The sequence below is a fragment of the Silene latifolia genome, chromosome 1 (genome assembly GCF_048544455.1).
Source record: "Silene latifolia isolate original U9 population chromosome 1, ASM4854445v1, whole genome shotgun sequence".
NCBI lineage: Eukaryota > Viridiplantae > Streptophyta > Magnoliopsida > Caryophyllales > Caryophyllaceae > Silene > Silene latifolia.
Genome location: NC_133526.1, coordinates 122,448,396 through 122,464,976, shown reverse-complemented (window position 1 = coordinate 122,464,976; position 16,581 = coordinate 122,448,396). Strand labels below are relative to the sequence as shown.

The window sequence follows — 16,581 nt, the reverse complement described above, 5'->3', positions numbered from 1 at the left end:
GCGGATCCGGCGGAGCTTGCTCAGGTTCGCGCTGAGTTGGACGCGGTGAGGTCGACGATCCAGGAGCAGGAGCTGGGACTCACCACTCGAGATCAGGAGCTGAGGCGTCGCGAGGACGGGTTGCGGAGATTTCTTCTCTTAGGGCTCGGTTGGCCGAGGCGGAGGAGCTTCGTATCACGATGGAGCAGGAGACATTGGAGAGTTCTCCTGAGAGCGCGCCAGAGCAGGAGGTGGTGTCTGGTTTGCCCGCGACTCCTCGTGAGACCGAGGCTGGCCCGTCGTGAGGCGCTGAGTAGTTGTAGTTGTTTGCCCGTGTTTTGGACTTTGATTTGTATGTGTGTATATTTTGCTTGATGCGGTTTGTATATATATGTTTTTGGTTTGTAGTTTGTTTGTGTTTAGCTTTTTTTTTGTGTTGTGTTTCGGAGAAGCACGGTCAACGGCTGATTCCCCATTTGCTTCGGCTTTTGTTCCTGCATTGTTAGTGTAGAAAACAGGCAACTGGTAGCACATACGCATATACGTAAACACGCCAAAGTATTTGTCGAAAACAAAAATAACCACGATGACTCAAAGTTAAAATTGAAATTGTTTGTTAAAAAAAAGGAATTTAGAAAATTCCGCAACAAGACGTCACGCTTTGATTTTTCAAATGGAAAAGTTTTGAAATTTTGAGAAATTAATTCGTGTTTGAATTAAATCACATCGAATTTTGCTAAAATTGATTTGCAACTCGAAAATTAAAACTCAAACCGTCATGGATGAATTTCAAAAGAGATTTTGTGAGTGTTAACTTTGGTTTTCGCGAGATCAAGACTCGGATTTGCAAGAGTATTTTGCGAAAAAATGATGTTATGTCAACAATTTTGATTTTTGTGGAAATGCGAGAAATTTTCGAAATTTTCGACAGACATGAAAACAGTCCGTCGTGGATCGGGGCGACTAGCCCTTCCCCCTTAGAAAAAAAAAGAAAATCCCGTATGTTTAAAGCTGCGTCATGGAAACCGTGTCGGATTTCGTAAAACGCGAATCCAAGGAAATGTGAGTGTGAGAAAACACAAAGATTTATGGGTAAGCCTGAAGAGGCCCGAGACTTAAGGCGAGAAAAATGATGCGTCAGAAAGAAACACAAGTTAAGGTGCACATTCTTAGAATTAGCCCAAGGAGGCGCGAACCCCTGGGCGATACAAGGTGGCTTCCCCTTTTTTCGGAAAAAAACGCTAATTGTTTTGTATAAATAGGGACGTTTGTGTTTCATGGTTTCATCATCCGAAACACGAAAAACATCTCTACGAAAAACTTCTCTTATTCTTACACAAAATCATTCATGTATACTTTCGAAAATAGGTTGCGACATTGGTGTCGGGATTTATCGCCTCCCGAGAAGTATCAACTCATTGTAATGGGAGTTGGTCAATTGTTGGTGCTTCGTCAAGTTAAGGTGCAATCCTCGTTCCTTGAAGCATGCTCTCGGTTTTGGGATTCGAAACATCATGTTTTCGTTTAACCGAAAGGTGAAATTTGCCCTCTTGCCAGGTCCAAGATCCAAGCAGAAGCTCAACGCCAGGGCAACCAGGTCCAAGATCCAAGCAGCACAAGCTCAAGCAGTATAAGCCATGCCCTTATTTCAGCCAATGCAGGGTCCTATTCCAAGGAAAATTATGAGGATTCCCAAGATTGGATGATATGCTGGAAGCTAAGACCCGAATCCGGCAATATCAATTCGGTTTTCTCACTTTCTTCTTCGGCCTCACCTTCATCACACACAAGAATCTCATCCTCTCCCCAATGAACCACTTCAAAGCTACTAAGGGCTCTTTTAGTTGGACAATCTTTGGCAAAGTGACCATAACCTTGGCATTGGAAACATTTTTTAAGGCCAATAGTTTTTCTTTGTGCGGTTTCGGGTGCTTTTCCTTTGTCAAAGTAGGGTGTTTTTGGTAGTGTGGTTGGGTTGTCATTAGTTTTGGTCTCGGATGTGGGGGGTTTGGGTTAGTGGTTTGTCTTGGCCGTGGGTTTGGCCTTGTGGGACTTACTCCTTCCCGCCCTTTCCACCCTCATGGCCAAGTTGATGGCCTCATCAAATGACCACACATGTTTTAGACAGACCATTTGAGCAATTTTATCATCCAAACCTTCAACAAATCTAGCAATTTTTTGTTCCGGTTTCTCATTGATTTCACATTGTAAAGTGAGTTGTACAAAATCCCGAATGTAAGACTCAAGTGGTTGTTGATCTTGTTTTAGTTGAGTAAGTTTAATGAACATATCTTGAGTATACTGTTTGGGAACAAACTTGTCACTAAGCTTCTTTTTCAACTTTAACCAGGACTTTATGGGTTCTTTACCATCCCTCTTCCTTTGGTTTTTCATGTTTTCATACCAAAGAGATGCATAACCTTTGAGTTTTAAAATGGCAATCTTGAAAGACTTAGCATCCGAGTATGATTTAAATTCAAAGACTCTTTCAATTGACCTAAACCAATCTAGTAAGTCATCGGGATTTAAACTACCATGGAAGTCCGGAATGTCTACCTTTATATCTTTAGGATGCTCTTTGATACTTGCATTTTATATAGTCTTTATAAGCCTCTTATGCAAGTATTTCCATGCAATTCTCGTAGTTTTATGCTACGAAATGCCCCGAATATTCTACTTTGGTTTGTTTTGCTTTATTTGCAAGAACGTGTTAGGATTCACTAATTCCATTACTTAACATATTCATATATGTGACATTTAATTTAGTCATAAAATTAAATATAGATCTTATGCATGCAAACTTGAACAAGAGTGGAGAAGAAATCGTCACTTCTTACTATTGTAGTTTCGGATTTTTGGGCACAAATGAGTTCTCCTTCTCACTTGTTCTTGAGCTTCCTTATAATGGATGAACAAAGGATCCAAAATAGAATCCCTCCCAAAAGTTTATACCCAAGGTAACCTCTTAAAAGACTAATATTATTAGATCTAGAACAATATTAATCTTACTAAAATTGACCCAAAATATTATTTTGCTCTCTTGTTTATTCGGCCAAGAGAAGGGAAGAAGTGGAGTATTTTCTATCTCTAAGTTCTAGTAATGTTAGAGAGTAGATGAATGTATTACACTAGAAGTTATGTAGTGTAAAAAATAGAATAATTATAGAGCAAAAAACTCTTGCTTCTTCTAGGTGGAAACCGAATGGGGGGAAGAAAAGGAGCCAATGCATGGCCAAGATGCTCTTCACAAAAGCAATTAGGCATTCATGGCTAGAAGTAGTGTAATCATATGTGCTTTTCTTATTTAAATTTAAAACACAACAAAACCCTAAACACCCCTATAATTTCGGTACAATGTAAGATAAAATGGGTTCCATTTTATCTTTGTCAATTTGTCAATTTTGTCACAATATCACATGTAACATGTTACATGTTTATGTCTCACATTTATGTATTTTTAACACATTAAAAATCAATATACTAATAAAAATATGTCATATACAAAATCGACTAGTAATTCGTAATTACTTGTACCAAAACGGTTTATTGAATTATAAATCACAACGTCTTGTATTTATAATAAATTATTCCTTAAATTTCAATTGTTTCGTAAACAATAATTTAATCTCAGTAATAAAACAATTTGATTACTTAGACCGTATCTTATTTAATCGATTACAATAAGACACGTCAATTATACTCACAAAATCGTCCGTCAATTTTAAGCAATTTAATTAACCCGTATCGACATATGATCAATTAAATAATCAATTAAGAGTGTCACCCTTTAGGTATGACCTAAGGGGATCAACTGATCACCACAGTCGCACGACAGTAATGTCAAACTCTAGTCAGCCAATCATTACCGATATGTGTGGACCAGTTGACAGTAAAATATTACTTCCCACGTGTATTCTTAAATATGAGATTTAAACATGTGATCATCATGATCGACAGTTGTGATCGCATTATTGTTGGAGGACACTTATTCCAACAATCTCCCACTTGTCCTCGACAAGTGTGCGTCACCAATTCTCTTGTCCTATTACTATCTCCCACTCAATGCAAGGTGTCTTTCAGGTCGTACTTGCAAGTGATCATATCGAGAGTGGTTTCCTCGATCTGGAGAATAACTGATTGACCGGAATTATCTACCATAGATACCTTCCGAGCGTGGCCACGCATTTCCAGTTCATTACTCCTCGAGTGGCCCTGAGATATTGTTTCAACCCTGACAAGGGGTGGACAATTTCTATCGCACTATTCCTTTTGACTAGCCACAACCATCATAGCCCAAAATATGCCCATGAGACCCCATTTACGAAGGTCGTAGTAACATAAATCAAAGCTAATCTGAAACTGTGCCACCTTAGGCGAACAGTCTTTAGTCAAAAGAATCGACTCATTCGAATACTATAGTAGCTCTCGCCACGACCAGGCTATATAAATTTGCCAGAACTCTGTAAGCGGTCATTAGCCCGACAAAGTGTTCCCAACAGTCTGCCTATGTGATCGACTAGTCATCTCATATGACTCTATGGCACTTGAACTTGCCATCAATCGCATCACACTCTAGTCACTTCGAGACGTCACCTCATATAAGTGATTATGGTCGAATACTATGTTAATCCATGTTCACTTTAACGGGGTTCAATTGTCTCTACAACCCGTTTGGATGTAACAAGGTATATAAGGTGAGTTAATAATAATAACTCAAACGACAAATGTGGACATCATATTCGGGTAGTCAATACCATATTATTACCTTGTGATGTATATAAGTGTGAAAACACTTGTTGATTGCAATAAAAGTTTAACATACCATGTGTCCATGTGTTCATACTTTTCGTATTGCACTTTCCTTTTTATTCATGTTATCTCTCATAGCATGAACCTTACCAAGTACACATCTAGGTTCCCAACCTAGGTTTAGGTTCTTTATCTTGAAAGAACTTTCTTGTTGTTTATCACATAACCAACGAATTGTGGTGGATGATATTAACTTGCACTGGTCAAGTGTTCTACCAACTCACAATGCACTAGGTATACGTTTTGTAGGGTCTTGCAACAATTGTCAAGATGATTAGCCTATCACTTCTCATAAGTCCTAGCATATTAGAAAATACTAGTTTTGAGTAACTTCTTACTATAACTAAGTATCTTTCCAACTTCTTATTTCTCTTTAAACTTAATTAGCTTAGGATCTTCATAAATCCTTATATGTTTTTGAAAACTTCAATATGTGCAACTTCTTATCACATAACGGAGTATTCTTCTAAACACTTGAATAGCTCATTAGTTCTCCTCGAGAATTCATGACGATTCATACGTGGCTCACCAATGACTCATCATGCTTTTAATCATATGATTCATTATAGGACATGTGCATGATTATTCTAATGGCGGAAATATTAGTGATCTTTAATCATGTAATCAAGCATTCTTAGGTTCAATGAATGACCATGACTTGCCAATGGTAATTCCCTTTTCATCGATATTAATAACCTACGTTTCTTGTTGATATGATGTGCATACCTTAGTGCTAATCCAACATCCAATGCTATAATTGGATTCATCTTAGTCAATTTTCATCCAGAATTGAAAACTCAAATACTTCTTTGTGAAAGATAGTACTCGCTCGTCATTCTCAATGAGTAGTGAGTTAAAAAAAACAATTTTTTTTACAAGATGAGTGCTCCCACTAAATATCATGTCCACACATGATAATTACAAACTCCCACTCAATTCCACATGTTTCATAGTTGATCACTTAATTGAAACATTTCAAGAATTGAAATCAATTTTGCTTTGCCAAGTTTATTAAGATACAACCATATATGTTTTCAACATATCCTTTCAAAATACCTATTTGGAAAGAGGTTTCAATCTTAAACTTATTGAAAGAGATTTTTAATCTCTAACTCATTCATTCTAATAATGATGCGTAGCAATGTCATTACTTAAATGTGAAATCCCATTTAATATACGTCCTTCTCAAAATACCCTTCTCGGAAGGAGGTTTAATCACTTCATTTTCATAATGAGGTTAAGTAACGACACTAGCGTGGTTAACAATTAACTTAGCTTTTGTAGACATCGGCATATCTTTCTTTGCAACTTTTAATCATGAATCTCATTTATATTCAAAGATGCAACTTCGTTTCATTTAGGCTCTTAAGTAAATATCAATTTTTAAACTCTATTTATATCTAGGTCATAAACTAGCAAAAACTCTCGTTGAGACTTTTCTTTAGTCATGTTCTCTTAAGAACTTTCTTTTGGTCTCCTCACGTAGTTACCTTTAAGAACTTCTTCTTTTGGTCTCCTCGTGTAGTTATCTTAAGAACATATTCTTTTGACTACTTTACTTGGTCTCTTTTATTATGTAAATCTCATCTACTAATGTATACTAAATATTTAGTATACAAATCATTCTTTCTTTCATAAATCTCATTTATTCAAGGCATACAATTATCCTTTGTATTCTTTGTGTCTTCATTTTTCTCCCACTCTATCTTTATAATAAATACACTAGATATTCAAAGATAGCTTATGAGACACAAATAATGATTTTGAAGTGTAAGGAGGACTATCTCATAGATTGACTAATAGATTTTAGATTCAATGGGTGTACTTGGTAATTGATTTTTCCTTAGGAGAGTTCATTAACTCAACATCACTTTATGGACATATAATGAATCCTATCATCATAATTGTCAATTGGATTAATTCGAGTAGATGTTCTTATGTTTCTAAGTGCAAGCATATAAAGACGAATTTTAGAACAATTTGAAATACGATAAAAGAGGTGACTTGGGTTGCAAGCCAAGCCACCAAAATCCAAAATACAACCATTGTTCAAAAGGATCATACGTTTCCATGTCGAACATGGAAATCAAAATAGTTCTAAAAATCCGAAACACAACTTAAAATAACACAATAATAAAAGCCAAGCTTCATTGGTAGCTACTCCTAGCTCCTTGATGATTTCTCAAGCTTGCTTTTCCTTTCCTTTATCTTTGCTTGGAGGAGGCCCTATTTACTATAAAAAGGGGATACATTATCACAACTTGTATCAAAATACTAAAGTTGAATTAGAAACATAAAAGAAAGGATAGTCATTACCTCTTTGGAGTGATCTTTCCAGCTTTGATGTCACCAAGATACTTGGAACAATTCCTCTTCCAATGTCCAACACCATTACAATAATGCCATTTGTCAAGAGGACCTTTCTTGGTCTTGGAAGTGCTAGCTTCAAAAGTCCTAGCCTTGGTGTTCATGGGAGCTTGCCTCTTACCCTTTTTCCCATTCTTTTTGAACTTCCCCTTGCTTTTAGAGTTTATGTTGAGCACATCCTTAGGTGGGCTTGTTGGAATATGTGTCCTCCGACAATAATGCGATCACGACTGTTGATCATGATGATCACATGTTTAAGTCTCGTTTTAAAGAATACAATTGGGAAGTATTTATACTGTCAACTGGTCAACATATATCGGTAATGATTGGCTGACTAGAGTTTGACATTACTGTCGTACGACGGTGGTGATCAGTTGACCCCCTAGGTCATACCTATAGGGCAACACTCTTAATTGATCATTTAATTAATCGTATAATGTTACGAGTTAATTAAATTACATGAAAATTGACGGACGATTTTGGAAGTAAAATTTACGTATTTCATTGAAATGTGATTAAATGAGATACGGTCTGAGTAATTGAATCGTATCATTACTCGGATGAAATAATTGTTTAAAGAAACAATTGGAATTGAATGAATTATTATAAATACAATCTGTTGTGATTTATAAATGGTAAAATATTTTGGTACAAGTAATTATGAAATTACTAAGTCAATTTTGTATGTGACGTATTTTTAATAATACGTTGATTTTTAATATGTTAAAAATACATAACAAATTTATGTGACATATGACATGTGACATAAGACAAAATTGACAAAATAAAATGGGTTCCATTTTATTGTGTTTGCATAAATTAGTGGTAAACATAATGATTGTTTACTTTAGTAGCCATGCAACCCTATTGTTTATTGTGAAGAATAATCTATGCATGCATTGGCTCCCCTTTGTCTCTCCCCCACCCGGTTTTATGAAGAGGAAAACCACTTGGTTTTTCCTCTTAACTTTACCTAATATACAATTATGCATTTGTATCATTCATTCATACTTTCACTTATCTAAAATAAGAGTTTTAGAGAGATAAAAAGCTCCCATTCTTCCTCTTCCAAAAACCGAAATATTAAGTGTTATATATAATATTTTGGGTCATTTTTCTACAAGATTAATATTGTACTAGTTCATATAATATTAATTTTAATTAAGAGTAAGCCTTGGGTATAAAGCTTTGGGAGAGATCCTACACTTGGATCTTAGTTTTTCCATTAAAGGAAAGCACAAGAACAAGAGAGAAAGGTGATCTCTCTTGTGCCCTATTAACCGAAAATCCCATTGTAAGAACAATGTTTCTTCCTTATTTTATTTTATTGTTTGCATGCTTAAAATCCATCTTTAATTTTATGACAAATTAAATTAACATATATATGAATATGTAAGTATATAGATCTACTTTTCCTTCAATCGGTATCAAGAGCCATGGTTGTTTGCATGCAAATCGGTTAAAAGTTTTTCCGAGTTATAAAGATTAACATATAAAACTTGTAAAATTTGTGTTATTATGATATATCACGAAATTAATTCATGCATGTTACAATTTCTGGTCCTAAAATGTTTTAGGATATTTTGGTTAAATTTACGGATTTTTATTGTTCATATTATACAAAATGGCATTTAAATATGATTTTATGAGTAAAAATGTCATTTTCGGTCTAAAATTAGCTATACTTCGAATTTTCCAGTGATTTTTGGATATGTTGTCACATATATTATTTTGAGATAACCTGTAAATTTTCATAATTTTTGGACTTGTTATGCTCGAAAAATGGATTTTTTATTATTAAATTCGGATTTAGGTGTAAAATAGGTTAATATGAGTTAAATTTCGAATCTGGTCATAGAAATTTAATATGTTGTCACATTCAATTTTACAAGATGTGTGTAAAATAATGGGCTATAGTGATATCTTTTTGCATGATTTATGGATTTTTGAAGAAAAATAGCATAAATAGTGACATTATTAGTGAAAAATTAATAAAACATAATCTATGACTAAGGAAAAACGTCCAATGTTGCATTTTATTATCTTTTTCAGATATAAAATTGAAAAGTTAATGAATATAATTTTTCCCATGTTTTTATGATTATTTTAGTTAAAATCGATAAACCGCAACATTGTTTTTCCGGAAACATTTCGAAATTTTTAACCTAAGTTTTTGAACATTATGAGTGTCATGGTATTTTTCCAGAATGTTCATGAGTTTAAATTTCAAATTTTGAATTTATTTGAAATTTTGTGATTTATTTGAAGTTTATAGCTTATTTTTGTAATTTTTAGTCCATTAATGAACAATTTTATAAAAAAATGAGTTAATTATGGTCAAATTATTAGTGAAGACTAAATTTTGAGTCCTAAGAGGTTAGGGTAATTAACTTAAGCATAAATATGAATTTATGTAATTTTTTGTGATTATAAAATGTTGAAATCACGCAAATCCGTAAAAACCAAGTACTATACGATATTGGCTAATTAAAGGCGATTTAGCATAAAATTGGGCATGTTCATACATATTATAATGCTGCATTTTCTTTATGATTGTCATAATTTTAATTTATGTAATTTTTGAATTATGTAATTTTACTTAGTATGGCCTTAGTTTTTAATTGGTATTTCCCGAAATGTATGGGAATATCGATTCGGTTGTAATTTTATTGTGATCTCGCATCACCGTTTTGTAATTTAAATAGATTTATTTTATTTTAGTTACAATTGTATAATAGGAAATTATGTAATTTATTATGTAATTTTATTCATTCCGGAGTTCCCAAAGACGGATTTCTTCAAGAATGGCGATACATAAAGACGGTGTTACCTCGAGATGCGTGTCACAACCGAAGTTCAAGGGACCAATGGAGTTGGTTTCCGAATATGTAATAGTTAAATAGTTTTTTTATTTTAGGAAAGGCCATACTAGGATTTATTTATTTATTTTTATGCTTGCTTTTTTTATTTTATGTCACATGCATCGCTAAATCGCCATAACTAAAACATGCATCCTCATTTTATCGAGTTTTTCGACCGTGTCAATTAGAATTATCGTAGTTCACCGCTTTAGTTCACTTAAAACATGATAGATAATAAATTGACATGACCTCTCGCTAAAACAATTAATTGAGACATAGCCTTACCAAATAGTAGAAACCATTAAAACCTATTTCGCGAGGGAGTACACTCGGCCCTACCGGGGTACAAAACTTGTTACGTAGGGGAAGTGGGTGATAAATGTCTATCCACCGAATTCATGTTGATAAGGGATGAATCGGCCCTACCGTGCCCAAGTTGATGTGGATTTGGATCATGGACACATTTATTCGAAATTTGGATTGAACTCAACAAAAGTTTCTGATAAGGGATGTATCGGCCCTACCGTGCCCTTGTCGGATGTGTTTTGGGCTATAGATAATTATTAGAGTAATTTTATCGACCAAGAGTTCTAAAAGTAGAATCGATTAAACGTTAATCCACCGAGTTATATTGATAAAGGATGTATCGGCCCTGCCGTGCCTAAGTCGATATGAATTTGGGTCTTGGAATCATTTATCTAGTTGGGTAGAGGTCACTAGAAAAATGCATAAAACTTGTTTAAATCATACAATTTTTACGAGTATTATTAAAACGACATTTGTTTTACTCCTTATATTTTGTTTTGTAGACCACTTCTTTTTCTCATAACAAATGGCAACACCAACTCCAAACGCCACACCTCTCGCTAGTTCATCTTGGCTCCGATCCTTTATGGATCGATGTAAACTTGAAAAGAATGGGTCAAATTTCTCCGATTGGGATGCCCAACTCAAATTGGCCGCCCAAGGTGACGACAAGCTTCGTTACCTTACCGAGGCCTCTCCTCCCGAACCTACTACTAGGTCCACCGCCGCCACTAGGCACTACAAGAAAAAGGCCTATTTGTAACGGACCAATCCGTTGCGAAATAACCCTAATCCGTTGCTTATATACAGTTTGCAACGGATATCCGTTGCAAACTGGTGCGTTGCTTATATGGCGTTGCAAATGAAAAAATATGCAACGGATCGGCGTTGCTAATTTTTATGCAACGGACGTATATTTTTTGCAACGAATGATCCGTTGCTTAAATGAGGTCCACGTGGCACTTGTTTGGTCAATTATGAGACGGATTTCCGTTGCAAAAAAAATGTTTTCCGTTGCATAGTAGAGGGAAAAGTCAACAAATTGACTTTTTAAATTAATGGATAGCCGTCACAAAACCTGTAATTTCCGTTGCAAACACAAATGCATTGACTTTTTTAATTAATGGATAGCTGTCACAAAACCTGTAATTTCCGTTGCAAACACAAATGGGAGATTCAAGCATTCCTGCATCCATTTTCCTCCATTTCGTTACGATATCAAACAATTAAACAATAAACTTTAAAGAAGCCAACAATATAGAAACTTGTAATTGTTCATTTAGCAAATTTAAAAGAGTACATACATTGAAAACATCCTCAAAAAAAATCCATACGTAATTTGCTAAGCAATTTCGTTGTCTAACTATTATGGAGTAATCTAGCTAATTAGTTGGGATTGATGTCGAGTTGCCACTTCCACCATCATCATTGAAGTCGTCTCGATTTTGGATCTGGTTGCTATCACAATTTGGGACAAAGTCAGACCCAAACTTTGCTTGTAGAAACGCCTCCATTCTTTGTACTTTGTCTTCGAGCACTTTGTTGCGGAGCTCAGTTTCAACATTCTTGCTCACAAGTCGAGGTAGTATTCCGGGCGAATAATCCTGGTCGATATTGTTGGACTCTCTACTTCCAGTAGCCGAGCGTTCAAAGTAATGCTCGCGTGCGGCTCCAGTACCAAAAACTATCCCCTTCTTATTAAAGCCGCATTTTTCAAGGTAGATTTTATCTTTATTGATATCCGTTTCACCTTGAGATTGAAGGGCACTAATTTCTGCCTCAATAGATACCTGGAACATAACGGATAACTGAATCAGTTAAGACAATCCAACCTCATCATGTCCAGTCCTTATTCTGAAGGCGGGGCTCTATATGCTCTAGGTTTAATGAACACTAATCATGGGGAGGCCATCAAACCATTTCTTCGTGATAGCCTACGCAGTACTAATGTTGAGGTGTGATATTTATTTTTAAGGATTTACTATTTAGTGTCATTTTGTTTGGTTCATCAGTGGAGTTAAATATGTGGGAGGCTAGAGTTTACATGATTTAAATTACTACACTACAGCTAAACCATCATAACATCCAAGCCTACACTACAGCTAAACCATTATAACATCCAAGCCTACACGAATCTGAAGCCTACAGTGGAGCTGAAAGTTCAACACCATCAAACCACAAGCCTCACACATCCCTCCATTGTATTTCAATACTCGGGTTGGAATCAAAGACAACCAGCAAGACGAAGTTTCAAAATCATTTAAAAAAATCAAAACTTACAACGTAATCTTCAGCTTTCTTTGAAACGTATCCTCCCGTCTTCTTCGTTTTTGTTGCTTTCAATAACTCAATTGCAGGTGGGTAATCTCCTCCATTAGCCTAAACATGGTAACAAATTTAGTTGAACACACAAACACTGAAGGAAATCCCATAATGGAACTTATAATGATAAATTTTTTACTTACTAATTTCTCCATCACTAGTAGAGAATTCATTCGGCCCATGGTATGCGTTCCTAAAGCTTTTCCACCTTCTGCATTTGATTTGCGATTGGCCTCTGCTTGATCTGATTTTTTTTCCCTTCTTCGGACTGTCTATCAAATAGCAATTCAGCATGGAGTGCATCACCCATCCATTTCGGTTGCTTCTTTACGGCCCGACAAACCATGGTCCTTAGCCGTGTTTTGAAGAGTTTGGTAAAAGCAGCTCTAACTTGGTCTTCCTCATCTTTAGGATAATCCACTTTGCTCTGTTTATTCAAAAATAGAGAACTTACCATCATCGAAAAGTAATGTAAAAAACGCACCAATAAGTTGGATAATTCATCATTAATTAAAGTAAAAAAAAAACATGAATTGAAGATTCTAAGCAACAATAAGTTAAACCTGAGTTACGTACAAAATTAATTACAAAAATTCCTCAAATTATCATTTACAACTTCCACAGAAATGCAGACCATAGCAATATCACAATCAAAAGTTTTATACTGAACTACTAACCATAACCTTTAGTGTCATTAGTTAAGTAGATGTACCTTAAACCACTTCCAATACTATTCTCGTCGGGCAGGTTTAGTTTCACTCCAATTTGGGCCATGTTCATGATAATTACCTTTCACTGTCTTGGTCACTAACTCCGATACCTCCGGATGTTTATTTTTAGTTTTACTTGATACTAAATAGTACATATGTGGGGTCTATTTCCTTAAAATAATATGTCTCATACTATCACATTGTAAATTTCGAGTAATATTGAGTAGAAGTAACATTTGCAAAATTGGAATCAAGATTCATCAGACTAACCATATGAAATATATATGAGAGAAAAAAGGAGATACCGAGTATTAATTATTCATAACACCATCTCCATGAAGGATCAAAGAGAAGATTAACGCAAAATCGATCAATCGAGCCCTATATAGCCCCCCTTTCTTCAACACTTCAATCGAGCCCTGTATAGCCCACCCATGTCCTCCTGACTGGTTTTGTTATAAAGGCTTTGTTTAACACTCGTTCATATTGATTATGCAAAATCAGCCACTGAGAACCTGGGAAAGACCAATGAAAAGTGAATGTTACTATCAATACTTTTAACCAACATAGTTTATTTACAAATTATGAGTCAAAACATATACAAAGTATTAAAGAGAACCCACTCAATACTATTTTAGAAAACCAAAGATAGGGTCGTCATTGTAGTGAAACCAAATACTATAAGTGGTGACTAATCCCTTAAGGCAAAATCTTCTGTGTGCGTTGCATAATGTGATAACAGGAAAATTGATCATTTTATGATCAAAAGTGACAACCTCAATTATTGAATCAAGAAGATAATAAGACTTGCCAAAAGAAATAATGTTCACCAAAAAATACAACGATTTATTATCGGCAAATTGTTTATTCAATAACCACCTCAAACTGTCAACATTGTAACATCACCCTTTGATTTTACACTATATCACTTATATGGAGTTGTATCTTAATCCATGCATAATTTAGGGACTATACTCATCCATTCGTCTCTTAATTGTAGTTTCCATTAGAATAGTTAAATCACTAAATGTTAATCAACAACACATTTGAGAGTAGTAGAGAGAAATTTTATTGCACATCAAAGGGCCAAATATTGGGTGTGCATAATCAATACAGCAGATTTGTTAATTTGAATGAAACATATAAGACAAATTAAAGCTCCTTCAACCAATGGATTATATATTCAATTTGTAAAAGATACCGTATAGACGCCTAATTAAACAACTTCACAACTTCTTCCTCAAATCGCCTAGAAACTCTTCATAAACAACTTCTTCTATTACCATTCCAAAATATAAGCAAACAAACACTTAGTACTTGTAATTAATTGAAAAATACTGATCTTATAACATTACGGGAAACTTAATTACCTCTTTGGTTGGGAATTCGTAATCTATAGCGCCAAAGGTGTAGCTGTTGCTAATTGCTCCATTGATCAATATATTATGGAAATTTATGAAGAGTTTCTAGGCGATTTGAGGGAGACGTAGGTAGAAAATGAAGAGAAAAAGAAGTAGCGAACGGAGAGAAACAGGATGACAAAAGGGAAATTGTCTAGGGTTAAGCGCAAGCGAAATGTTGGGCGGGTAGGCATGATGGTTTATTGGGAATTGTAGGAGTTTAACCAATATGCAACGGATAGGCATTACAAAATCCGTTGCATAAATTAACCAGCTTTAAATTTATTAGGCGGGTAAATAGATATGACGCATATCCGTTGCAAATTTTCATTAAGCTGTTACATAATTTAATATCCGTTGCAAATTTTCATTTAGCCGTTGCATAATTTAATATCCATTGCAAATATAATAATATCTGTTGCAAGTAATACTTAGCAACGGCTTATACAGTTCGTTGCAATTAGTCCGTTGCAAATCAGCCTTTTTCTTGTAGTGAGGGAAGCATATGAGGCTTACCAAAAGGAGTCCGCCGCAATGAAAAATGTCTTGATATTTGCGATGGAGACGGACCTCCAAAGGAGAGCCTTTAAAATGGGCAATGCTAATGAGATTTACTCCAAACTTGTGACAATGTTTTCACAAACTCCGCGGATCGTCCAATATGAGGCGGCCGGGGCATTCTTTGATCTCGACTTCAAAGAGGGCCAAAAGGTTAGCCCTCATGTGCTCAAACTTATGGAGCTTGTCGAGACCTTGAAAATTCAAAAGGTTGAAATCCCCAAAGAACTCATTGTAGATAGGATTCTACTCTCCTTGTCCAAAGTCAAAGCATATGTTCAATTCCGGGTGAATTTTAACATGCAAGACAAGGATGTGTCTCTTGAAGAATTGCACAAGTTACTTGTGCAAGCCGAAAGGGACATGGGGTTAAATGTGAACCCACCCAAGGATGTGCTTAACATAAGCACTAAGAGTAAGGGGAAGTTCAAGAAGAATGGGAGGAAGGGCAAGAAGCAAGCTCCCACATTCACCAAAGCTAAGACTTGTGAAGCTAGCACTTCAAAAATCAAGAAGGGTCCTCTTGATAAATGCCATTATTGTAATGGTATGGGACATTGGAAAAGAAATTGTTCCAAATACCTTGGTGATATTAAGGTTGGAAAAATTACTCCAGTAGGTAAATGACTATCCTTCTTTTATGTTTCTAATTCAACTATGGTATTATGATGCAAAGTTGTGATAATGTATCTCCCTTTTTATTGTAAATAGGGCCTCCACCAAGCAAAGACAAGGGAAAGGAAAAGCAAGCATGAGAAACCATCGAGAAGCTAGGGATAGCTTTTATGGAGCTTTGCTTTTCATTGTCTTATTTTAAATTATGTTTTGGATTTTAGAACCTTAAGTTTCCGTGTTCGACATGGAAAGGTATTTTGGATAATGGGTTGTATTTTGGATAATGGTGACTTGGTTTGCAACCCAAGTCACCCGTTTTATCATTTTATCCTTTTGTTCTAAAATTCATCTTTAAATGCTTGCTCTTAGAAACATAAGATTATTCGCTTAAAGTGATCTTATAGACAACTATAATGACGGGTTTCATTATATGTCCACATGCTTAAGGCTTGTGTATGATCATAAAGGAATGTCAATGAACTCTCTTAAAGGAATGTCAATCACCAAGTACACATATGAAATCTATAACTATTAGTCAACCTATGAGGTAGTTCTCCTTATACTTCAAATCATTATTTGTGTCTCATATGCTATCTTTAAATCTATAGTGTATTTATTCTAAAGATAGAGTGGGAGAAAAATGAGGACACAACA

General features: G+C 35.2%; 1 protein-coding gene across 1 annotated transcript; it reads right to left on the bottom strand.

Moving 5' to 3' along the window:
* Positions 1-11,697: 11,697 nt before the first annotated feature.
* LOC141654915 (uncharacterized) lies at positions 11,698-13,418 on the bottom strand. Its single transcript, XM_074462026.1, has 6 exons — positions 13,322-13,418; positions 13,173-13,207; positions 12,988-13,071; positions 12,788-12,916; positions 12,603-12,701; positions 11,698-12,112 (listed from the first exon to the last, which is right to left on the bottom strand). Exons 1-6 carry the CDS (start codon positions 13,416-13,418, stop codon positions 11,705-11,707), a joined length of 852 nt encoding a protein of 283 aa, XP_074318127.1. The 3' UTR covers positions 11,698-11,704.
* Positions 13,419-16,581: the final 3,163 nt, after the last annotated feature.

What these genes read in the sequence shown, in the direction of transcription:
- LOC141654915 (XM_074462026.1), bottom strand. Translation starts at nt 13,418, where the DNA reads ATGGCCCAAATTGGAGTGAAACTAAACCTGCCCGACGAGAATAGTATT. An exon ending in TAATGACACTAAAGGTTATG is followed by an intron (nt 13,208 to 13,321) that starts GTTAGTAGTTCA and finishes TACGTAACTCAG; the next exon opens with GTTTAACTTATTGTTGCTTA. An exon ending in AGAAAGCTGAAGATTACGTT is followed by an intron (nt 12,113 to 12,602) that starts GTAAGTTTTGAT and finishes GTTATGTTCCAG; the next exon opens with GTATCTATTGAGGCAGAAAT.